The sequence below is a fragment of the Stomoxys calcitrans genome, chromosome 2 (assembly GCF_963082655.1).
Source record: "Stomoxys calcitrans chromosome 2, idStoCalc2.1, whole genome shotgun sequence".
Lineage (NCBI taxonomy): Eukaryota > Metazoa > Arthropoda > Insecta > Diptera > Muscidae > Stomoxys > Stomoxys calcitrans.
Genome location: NC_081553.1, coordinates 230,734,917 through 230,746,437, shown reverse-complemented (window position 1 = coordinate 230,746,437; position 11,521 = coordinate 230,734,917). Strand labels below are relative to the sequence as shown.

The window sequence follows — 11,521 nt, the reverse complement described above, 5'->3', positions numbered from 1 at the left end:
AATCAGAATACCCACCCATGCATGTCGAATTCTTAAGAATCCGTCAGCCCACCAACAATTTTACACGCCTTAATACATTCATCAGCCTTCCCAATTCCGGTATGTCATGATTGGGATAAATTATGAGCGGCATAAATCACTTTGATACTTAATTCTACGGGAACAAACAATGCCCACAATTCAGATTAATCCATTTCAACCTTTGTATAAATACTTATCTACTATTTCGAAATCGGGATGATTCAGTCTGTCAGACTCTTCTCGTAACTGTCCGAAGAAATTACTGGCGAAAGTCTAAGAATTAGGAACTATAGCCGATAAAATCTCTATATCTAGTTCTTCTACAAAATCTTAACCTTGTACCCTAGATAATGTACCCGGTACTGCATTATATCTGCCTTTGCGATGCTCAAAATAAAATTGAAACTGTGCAAGGATCATCTCGCTAATCGCCCAGTTCCATATCCATAAGCCACTTAAGACTAGCATGATCTGTGATAACTTTAAATAAATATCCATCAATATTCTATCTATACATGGCTATCGCCATCAACACTGTTAAACATTCAAGTTCCGTCATAGAGTACTCTTAACCAAATATTCTATTCAAAAGAGCAAAAATGTTTGCTAAAACAGCAGTTTTTGTCTGCGGAAAATGGGAAAGCAGACATTATTGCTGTTTCAGCGAATATAGGACTGCTGTATTAGCAAACATGTCGGTCAGCTAAATTAGCAAATAAAATCTGCTGCTTTAAGTACAAAACTATGCTGAATTTATGCTATATTTTATGTTTTCATTTTTATACCCTGCACCACCACTGTGGTACAAGGTATTATAGATTTGTGCATTTGTTTGCAACGCTAAGAAGGAGAAGAGCTAGACCCATTGATAAGTATACCGATCGACTCAGAATCACTTTCTGATTCGATTTAGCCATGTCCGTCTGTCCTTCTGTGAGTCCATGTATTCTTGTAATCAAAGTGCAGGTCGTATTTGTTGTCCGATTAACACAAAATTTTGCACATGTCACTTTTTCGGCCCAAGGACAAACGCTTCAGATTTAGATATAGCTTCCATATATATCTTTCATCCGATATGGCTTTTTAAGGCTGTAGAAGCCACAATGTTGGTCCAATCTTTACAAATACAAATTTTGCATGAAGAGCTTTATTTGACGTCTTCATATATGTTGCAAAATTTCATAAAAATCGGTTAAGATTTAGATATAGCTGCTATATATATCATTCATCCGATATGGCCTTTTAAAGCTGTAGAATCCACAATTTTCGCCCGATTTTACATGAGACGTTTAAATTGACGTTCCAATACGTGCACAAAATTTCATTAAAATCAGTCTAATTTAGATATAGCTCCAAGGTGTATATTTCATCCGATATGGACATTTATGGCAGTAAAAACCACAATTTTGGTCACATAATTGGCTCTATGGCTCTTGTTTAACTTATGCGCCATAAAAGCCATGGCTTTCTCATCTGCCTTTATGGTTATAAACTGATCTACAGCAGTAGGAAATATAAGCCGCGGTACCACACATTCCATGAAAGACTGCCCTACTTTATCGAAGTTACAACATTTCACACACCTCATGCTATTCTTCTACATTTAGTTGGTTTTTTCCATCATTTATTATTTCTGATTCTTCAACTTGACTGAACTTGAACTACTTACAATTGACCTGTCTCATGAATTGTTCATGCTTATCTACCCCCCTGCGTAATCGGTGTGTATTTCCAATATTCAGATGTAGAAGCTGCAGTCTAATTTCTGGTCTTAAATTTCTCATGACCGTTTCGCAAAGATCTCCCTGGGATATCGGTTGTCCCAATCTATCCGCCGTTCCAGACAAAAGCATTGAAATTTATACCATATTTGTTTATATGTGGGTATGTTCCTTTTCAGGCCATATTGAGTTAAGTGATCGTAAGCCACTTAACAAATTTCGTCTAAATCCAAAAATTAATTTTTTTAGAGGCTTAAGAAATCAAATCGACAAATCCGTTAATATGGGTGCTATATTTATTTATGGACTTATCTGGCGATTTCAGCCAAGTCGGGTGAGAATTAAGGGTTAAATGTTCAACCCCATGTAACACCTAAATCCATTTGACAGTTTACCTACTGAGTTAGATAGAAATTACCCCAGCGATAGTGTATCAAGTGCTTAACAACCATCCTGTTTTAATTCAGAAAAGATTTTTGCTTTGCAATTTTCTAAATAAATTTAGATTTCTGTTTGATTTCAATAACTTAAAATGTGTGTAGTGAAGGAAGTAATTTTTCATAACTTGACTGCAATTGTCCATACTGAGTTCAGTTAAGACTTCGAACATTTATGGTGAGTGTGGTAATAATTGATAATACATATAATAATCCCCATATGACTTATTGATCATTTGAAAAGCACAATTTAAACCGTTTTGTCTGAAATATTGCATATAGTGTTCTACAACGACTTCCAACATCTGTGACAAGTTTTATCTGAATCGGTCAATAACCTGCCATGTCAACCGGTCACCCTAATTGACTTCTGGTGCAGGTGGAGGGAGTAATATTTAACCGGTTTGGCTAAAATGTTACAGGTGTTGTTCTAAATTGACTTCCGAAATTTGTGACGAGTTTGGTCTGATTCGATCCATAAAGTGATATAACTGCCATATAAACAGATCTTCCGATTTGCCTTTTTTAGCATGTGTAAGGCGCTGGGCATGTCCCCTATGACTGCAGTGCATTGCGTTGGCTAATGGAAATGAGGAATAAGAAGAGGGGAAGAGGATGAAGTGTTTATTGACATTTGTCTTAAATCTCTGTATGTCTTAGTGGGTGGGGAAAAACATTAGCCGGAAGTCGATTCCACATACGAACGGTTTGGGCGAAATAAGAATTCACTGTGTAATGCATTGTACGGTCCACCGGCCAATCAATTATATGCATGTATTCTACGTAAACTGAGCCATCTAGCCCTAATTTTTCGTTAGTCATCTTAAAGGAGACATAACTAATTTCAGACAAAAAGTTGGCCTCTTGCAATTAATCTACATTTTCATGGAAGGCCCCTATATAAGACATGTGAAAAGTATACGCATAACAGAAAAGGTAATTGTTTGCGGAAATAAATGAGATGTCCAAAAATCCTCGTCATTAAAAGGTTATTTTAGGTCGATATGGTGTTTTATTTGTGCCTATATATGTACTTTTGCCTAGTTTCTTTCTCTTACTACACCTAAATGTTCTTTATGATTGAGGTTAAAAACTGAATTTGACCTTCATAGTTAATGGGTAGCAATTACACGTTATGCTAGATATTATTCATTCAAGAACTGTATAAAAGCTGTATTAAAACCAAGTCATTACACACAAATTTAAAAGTTCCGTTTGTTACTCGTTCGATTTCGGTCTCCATTGAGTGCTAAAAAACATAGTTAAGAAATGCATTTGAAAATAGTTAAAATTTTACTAACATTTCTAGTAGTTTTGGTACTTGCTTGTGGATGTCATGGTGGAGATTTACGTGAGTAAATGAAATAAGAAACAGGATTTTATGATGTAATACAACTTTAAGTTGATCAGGATTAAAGTAAAAGGAAATACTCAAAGACATTTTTCTCGCAATGTTTATATATATACACCATAACATTCATATTTAAAATTTTTAAACAACACCAATTGAGATTGGCCTCGCGAACTGGTCTTTAATTATTTGGAATATAACCATAAGACTGCTATTGTAATATATATTGATTACATTATACTCATTTTCCAAATTTTAGTATTCAAGACTTACATAAAATACAATTGTACTAAATTTCTTAAGAGCATTTCATTAAAAACAGAGGATACTTCTCCCATATCAATGAGTGCAGTCCGATTTAAAGTTTAAGCTCAATGATAAGGGGCCTCTCTTTTTATGCCGAGTCCGAACGGCGTACCGCTAGAGACACCACTTGGTACATCAGTTTTTTAATACATCGTAAAAAGATAAACATTGCCGAAACTTTTTCTGAAATTCACTCCGGGATTTGAACTCAGGCGTTCGGCGTCACAGACTGACATGAAAACCTCTGAGCCAAGGTGGTGGTGAGCTTTCCACAATCCGCAATCTGTAAACGCGCCCGGTAGCATTCAGCGAATCTTCCCGTGATAAAGATGGACACCACACAAGTCGGAGCTCAAAGTTCCAGCCTGTGTGGTGCTCATAGTTACTCCGTGTCGGCCGGGAAGGTGTCCAACTATATACATATTGTATATTGAACACATGAGATCATAATAAAACTCAGTTGTGTTATAACCTTTAAAACTTGCGTTTCACATATACTTCAGTTTTGCTTCTTTTCTTTCCCTTTGCAGCATCTGATATACAAAAGTGTGCAGTAGGCGACAATCAATGCATCCGTCATAAAATCGTCGAAATAATTACCAAATATTCGACTGGCAATGACAAATTTGGAATGCCAAATATATCAGCACTGACTATTAAAAACATAACAGTGGCTCGTGCCACCGGTAGTTCGCCCATACAACTAAACTTCAAATTTTTGGAATTAACTGTCAAGGGTATTGAAAACGGTATTGTATTAAATACCACAGGATGGACCAAGGAACCGAAAATAGTTGAGGCCCAAATAGAAGTTCCCCTATTGCGTGTAGTGGGCCATTACCAAACGAATGGTAAAATTTTACTTTTAGCTCTGGATGGTGAAGGCCAGGGCAGGGTTGAATTGAGCGATTGTAAGTTGCATATAAAGGCACGTTTGACTTTGGAGAAAAGGAGTGATGGTCAAAATTATGTTAAAGTCAACAAGCTGAAAATTGAAATGCAGCCCAAAAAGTAAGTGCTAATGTAATTCTTTGTTAAATTTGGTAACCATAAGATTTCTTCAAACAATATGTGTAAAGGACCCTTTAAGATATGCACTACATCTTATAGGCTATAGGCCGTATATATTTTATGAAGTTAGAAATGAAGAACAAAGGACAACAAAAACAATAACAAAAAAGATTTGTAGCCTCTATGGGGTTTTAGGGTTCCTTGGAAAAACACTACATAGACACCCTTAATTGAAACTTGATGGAAAGTACCTACATTTTTGTTAATGCAACTAAATTCGCTTAAGTGAAATTACCGCTTAACTGCTAAAAAGTGTTTACATCCCAAATTTTGTTTTTTAATGAAACCAAAACTGCATTAGCGATGTTTTATCGCTAAACTGAAAATTAAATTCACTTATCCGAACAGCGCATAAATGAAAATTATGTATAATCGAAAATAGAGGCACTTTCAGCGTGTCACTGTTAACGATAAATGAAGAACAAAGAACAACAAAAACAATAACAAAAAAGATTGTTCTAGGGTTCCTTGGAAAAACACTACATAGACACCTTTATACAGTCGAGCAATTTTACTTTGAGTGAAACTTAATGGAAAGTACCTAAATTTTTGTTAATGCAATTAATTTCGCTTAAGTGAAATTACCGCTTAACTGATAAAGTGTTTACATCCCAAATTTCGTTTTTTAATGAAACCAAAACAGCAATAGCGATGTTTTATCGCAAAACTGAAAATTCATGTCACTTATCCGAACTACGCATAAATGAAAATTATGTATAAGTGAAAATAGACGCGCTTTCAGCTTGTCACTGTTAACGATCATGTGTATAATTTAATCGAAACGTTCGTTGGCCATTCTACAAAATTTGTAACAAGGTTTCTAATGGAATGGAAATTGATTATTTAGTAAGCAAAGTCGAAACCGGATAAATGAAACCATGAAAATGCATTTATTTCGTTTCACTTATCAGTGACTTTCAGCTAAAAGTAGTTCAGATAAATGAAATATCCATGCCATTCGTATTTTGTATGAAACAATTAGAGTCGAAAACAAGTAGGTTAGGTTAGGTTAGTTTTAAGTGGCAGTCTGCCATCAGACTCATTTTGACGTTTTTGTCCATTGTGATACCACAGGAATATAAGGAGGAAGATGCCTTCTAGTTCCTACCGTTGAACCATCCAGATCGCTTTAACAAGCCCAGTAACCTAATGTGGAACTCCTTCTGACTGCTAGTGCGGGACACACACACAGAATGTGTTCTATAGTCACTTCTTCTTCGATGTCCCCACAGCTTCTGCAAGTCGTTAGACAGTGACCTGTCATGACGGACACAATGACTGAGACGTCTGTTCTAGCCAATGACAGCAAAGCAGTAGACCTCTTCAAGTCTATATGAGGCCACAAAGTTTTTGAATGTTCACAGCCACCTCTTTGTGACCATCTATCATTCGTTGACCTTCGGGCCTGGTCCTGAAAACTTAGCTTACATGTCGCTAGAGGCATACCCACAGATTCCAGTGCCCCTGGAGTGTGTAAGGTAGTTCCTAGTCTCACAAGCTCGTCTGCTTTAGAAGTCCCTGGGATATTTCTGTGACCCGGCACCCAAAACAGGTGAATTTTGAACTGTTCAGCTATCTCGTTGAGAGATCTGCGACAGTCGAGGGCGGTTTTTTTTGTTGAGAATTACGTTCTCCAGGGACTTAATGGCTGAATAACACAGTGTCCGTGGCCGCCACATGACCAATGAGAAAGCTCTCTTAACCTCACGGCAGTGGGCGCTGCAATTTGGGTAGCCACAATGTCCAGAGGCATAAGATGTACGGCTCAGTGCGGTTGTGATGCACAAAGAAAACATCCTTTGGATCCGGTTAAGTATTGAGCAGTAGGTGGATTTTTAAAGCCCCGTCCACCAGACCACAACACCATATAGCATAATAGGTCTGACAACTGCAGTATGTACCCAATGCAAGACACGCGGTCTAAATCCCCAACTTTTGGCAATGGTTCTCTTGCAGGTGTATAGGGCAAGAGTGGCATTTTTTGCCCTTTTCAAAATGTTGGATTTGAAGTTCAATTTCCTGTCCAGCAAAACACCCAGTTATTTTACGCTTTCTGTAAATGGAACATTCTCTCCTACCAAGGAGACAGGTTCCACTGTAGACAACTTGAATCTCCTGCTGAAAAGAACTACTTCTGTCTTGCACGGATTTATGTCCAGACCTCTTTCGGTAGCCCACTTTGCTGTTGCACGTAGAGCTATCTGAAGTATATCTCTTAGAGTGCTGGGAAACTTTCCCCTAAACGCAATTGCCACGTCATCAGCATACGCGACCACTTTTAAGCCTTTTTCTTCCAGAGACAATAAGTAATGCATCTTTTAGTAAGTAAGTTATTAATAAACTTTCTTACGGTAGAATTGATGCCTAGAAACTCGAACTCCTTCATGATTGACGTCGGTTTTACATTATTGAAAGAACCTTCATTGTCAAGAAATGTTCCCATTGCATATTATTTGACAGCGAGAGAACCCTCTATGTAGCCGACTAGGTCGTGAAAACAAGTAAAAGCGTGCTATGTTCGGCCGGGCCGAATCTTGGGAATCCACCACCATGGATTTTGCTAAAATATGGGAGCTATTTCTGGTTATAGATCGAATTGAACCGTACTTTACGCATTTGTTGAGAGTTATAACAGAGCACTATATGCAACATTTCAGCAAAATCGGATAAAAATCGCGGCTTGTAAGGGCTTAAAAAATAAAATCGGGAAATCGGTTTAATGCGAGCTATATCATGTTATTGACTGATTTGGACCGTACTTAAAACATTTGATGTAAGTCAGAACAAAACACCAAATCGGATGAAACTTGAGGCTTCCAGGGGCTAAAGAAGTCAAATCGGGAGATCGGTTATATAGGAGCTATATCAGGTGAAAGACCGATTTGGACCGTACTTAATACAGTTTTTGAAAGTCATAACGGAACACTATATGCAAAATTTCAACCAAATCGGATGACAATTGCGGCAGCCAGGGGCTCAAGAAGTCAAATCGGGAGATCGGTTTATATGGGAGCTATATCAGGTTATAGACCGATTTAGACCGTACTTGGCGCAGGTGTTGGAAGTCATAACTGGATACTACGCGCAAAATTTCAGCCAAATCGGAGAAAAATTGCGGCTACCAATGGCTCGAGAAGTCAAATCGGGAGATGGGTTTATATAGGAGCTATATCCAAATCTGAACCGATAAGACCCATTTGCAATCCCCAACGACCTACGTCATTAAAAAGGATCTGTGCAAAATCTCAAGCGGCTATCTCTAAAACACTATGTGCAGAATTTCAGCCAAATCGGATGAAAATTGAGGCTTTCGGGAGCTCAAGAAATCAAATCTGGAGATCGATTTATATGGGAGCTATATCCAAATCTGAACCGATATGACCCATTTGCAATCCCCAACGACCTACACCAATAAAAAGTATCTATGCAAAATCTCAAGCGGCTATCTCTACGCGTTCGACCGCTATCGTGATTTCGACAGATGGACGGTCGGACGGGCATGGCTAGTTCGACGCAGAATGCCGAGACGTTCAAGAATATACCGTATGGGGTCCTAGATCAATATTTCGAGGTGTTGAAAATGAAATGACTAGATAAGTATAATCCCATTCTATGGTGGTGAGTATAAAAGCAATAGAACTCTTTGAAAATTACAGACTGTTATCAGCGAAATGACTTGATAGGTTTTCGTAAATTTTATTAATGCCGCGAATTTTTCAATTCATGAAAGTTTCGCATAAAAAATCCTTTTTCACTTATATGTCATTTTGGTTTCATATAAAAAGAAAATTTAGGGTGTAAAAATAACCACTAAGGTTATTGCAGATAATCGACAAATCACTTCAGTGAATTTAATTGCATTTAATAACACCAAAAATAAGTGGTACTTTCCATCGGATTTTACACAAAAGCGTAGTAAGTATGGTAGTTGCCTAACTCTTTTCCTTACCATATAATCAAATCAAAGTCCTTATTAAATTCAATTTAGTTTCAAACCAGTTTTGAAATCACAATTTTGTAAACATGAGAATTATTTGTATCTACAAGTATAGAATTATAATCAAATTTTGTTCTGAAAATTGATAAGGGCTTTCTGTTACGAAGTCCATTCGTTGTTAATTGAGAGATTTGTTGTAAACCAGATATTAGGGCCTAATGTGATAATTGTATTGTCAAAGGTCGGAGCAAATAATAATGGGAAATGTTGGGACAATTTCCGGTAACACAACAAGCTATCTTAAATAGTATACACTTTTCTCAACAAATGTATTTATAAATATTGAAATTTCCTCACTTAACACCATTAAATGGGGGTTTACTGATGTCCTCAATCGGTTTGTAATACTTTAAAGAGATTAATCTGCTACTTTATCCTATATAAAGTGTATATTTTATGTCGACCTAGCCATGTCCGTCCGTCCGTTGAAATCACAAACATTTAACGCTAAATACTTGACACTTTTTACAGTTTTTTCTCATTAATGTACGTTGTTGGAGACTTCATATGGACCAGATCAGTTGATATTTGGATGAAGTTCACATATAAATCCGATTTCACCTAGAAGTCTCAAATTTTTTGCGATTTGATTAAAATGATACATAAAGAAGACTTAGGGACTCTGACAACGAAAAAGAATTTTCGTTAGTAGATATACATATAAATAATTTATTCCCCAGTATTCACCCGCTAACCAGTATTCACCCGCTAACTTCTTCTTCACTAACTAATCCCGTTTTGACTAACCTTTTATTTACAATATTTCCATTTCTTAGAGTGTGGATAAAAATGGATAATTTAGTGAAGGGAAGCAGAGAATTGACTGATACTATGAATAAGGTGCTCAATGATAATTGGAGTGATGTTTGGAGTGAGCTGAGGGATGGCATCAATAACGCCCTATCACTAATAATGATTCAAATTACAACGAAAATATTTGATGAACTGCCTTATGATAATTTTTATGTAGTTTAAAGATTAAAATAATAAAAAAAATATATATCTTAGATATTAAAATCAATTTGTGTTTGTTTGTAGGTTTGTAGGTTTGTTTGTAGGTTTGTTTGTTTTTATGTTTGTGTGTTCCTTATAGACTCTGAAACGGCTGAACCGATTTTCTTGAAGTTTTCGCAGATGGTGCATAATGACCCCGTGGTGAAAATAGGGTACTACATTTTTGATATCTGAAGGGGGCGGACTCTCCCCCTTACCCTAATTTTCAGAAACGCCAGATCTCAGAGATGGGTGGTGCGATTTAAGCGAAATTTTGTGTGCTCTCATATCGTACCCTAAAAATAAAAATTTGGTATCCAAATTTCGGATGGGGTACCTAGGGGGCTGCCCCACCCTAAAACCTACCAAACATATATTTAGACCAAGTGAAAGGTATTTAGGATAAGAAAACGTATCTGATGTCCAATTGTCGGACCAAGTGTTAGGGGGACCACCCCAAGCCCCAAAACACCACTAAATCGGACAAATTTATCGACCATGGCAATATGGGACTCAAATGAAAGGTATTTGCGAGTAGAATACGAATCTGATATCCAAATGTGGGTCCACGTTTCTGGGGGTCCGCCCCTTTCCCAAAACACCCACCAAACAGGACTTATTTTCTGACCATGGGAATATGGGGCTTAAATAAAAGGTATTTGAATGTAGAATACGAATCTGATATCAAAATATGGGACCAAAAACATCCCCAAAAAGGGACAAATTTACGACCATAGCAGTATGGGGCTCAAATGAAAGGTCTTTGGGAGTAAAGCACGAATTTGATATCATTAATCGGGAAAAGTGTCTATGGGGCCACACCACCCTTACAACACCCAAGCCCCAAAACACCACTAAATCGGACAAATTTACCGACCATGGCAATATGGGACTTAAATGAAAGGTATTTGCGAGTAGAATACGAATCTGATATCCAAATGTGGGTCCACGTTTCTGGGGGTCCGCCCCTTTCCCAAAACACCCACCAAACAGGACTTATTTTCTGACCATGGGAATATGGGGCTTAAATAAAAGGTATTTGAATGTAGAATACGAATCTGATATCAAAATATGGGACCAAAAACATCCCCACAAAGGGACAAATTTACGACCATAGCAGTATGGGGCTCAAATGAAAGGTCTTTGGGAGTAAAGCACGAATTTGATATCATTAATCGGGAAAAGTGTCTATGGGGCCACACCACCCTTACAACACCAGCCAAATAGGAAGTATTTTTTGACTATTGCAATATGAGGCTCAAACAAGAGGGTTTTTAAAGTGGAACACGAATCCGATATATATTTTCAAGGCCAACTCACTGAGTGGCCGCCCATCCCCCAAAACACCCCCCAAGCCGATCATGTTTGCCGACTAGGAAATATGGGGCTCAAATTAAAGGTATGTGGGAGTAGACCACGTATCTGATATCAACATACCCCCAAATAGGTCGTATTTGCTCACAATTTGGGTCTTAAAGAGAGTGGAACTAAATATTCATAGTTTTTAGGGCCAATACCCCAAACCGAACATATTTGCTGACTTTTTCAATAAGGAGTTTAAACGAAATTAGAAAACGAATTTGATATCCAATTTTGAAGGCAATGGCATATGAGAATAGAGCAT

The 11,521-nt window shown here is 37.4% G+C and overlaps 2 protein-coding genes across 5 annotated transcripts in view; one reads left to right on the top strand and one right to left on the bottom strand.

Annotated features, from left to right (window-relative positions):
• The window catches only part of LOC106091280 (circadian clock-controlled protein daywake), a 758,551-nt gene that overhangs the window by 51,223 nt on the left and 695,807 nt on the right, over positions 1-11,521 (bottom strand). The gene's annotated exons all lie outside the window — the stretch shown is intronic.
• LOC106087480 (circadian clock-controlled protein daywake) lies at positions 3,445-9,879 on the top strand. Its single transcript, XM_013252564.2, has 3 exons — positions 3,445-3,530; positions 4,367-4,847; positions 9,681-9,879. Exons 1-3 carry the CDS (start codon positions 3,449-3,451, stop codon positions 9,877-9,879), a joined length of 762 nt encoding a protein of 253 aa, XP_013108018.1. The 5' UTR covers positions 3,445-3,448.

Excerpts from the sequence above, each read along its gene's own strand:
- LOC106087480 (XM_013252564.2), top strand. The coding sequence starts at position 3,449 with ATGCATTTGAAAATAGTTAAAATTTTACTAACATTTCTAGTAGTTTTG. Across the intron at positions 3,531-4,366 it reads ATGTCATGGTGGAGATTTAC|CATCTGATATACAAAAGTGT; the intron begins GTGAGTAAATGA and ends TTCCCTTTGCAG. Across the intron at positions 4,848-9,680 it reads ATTGAAATGCAGCCCAAAAA|AGTGTGGATAAAAATGGATA; the intron begins GTAAGTGCTAAT and ends TCCATTTCTTAG.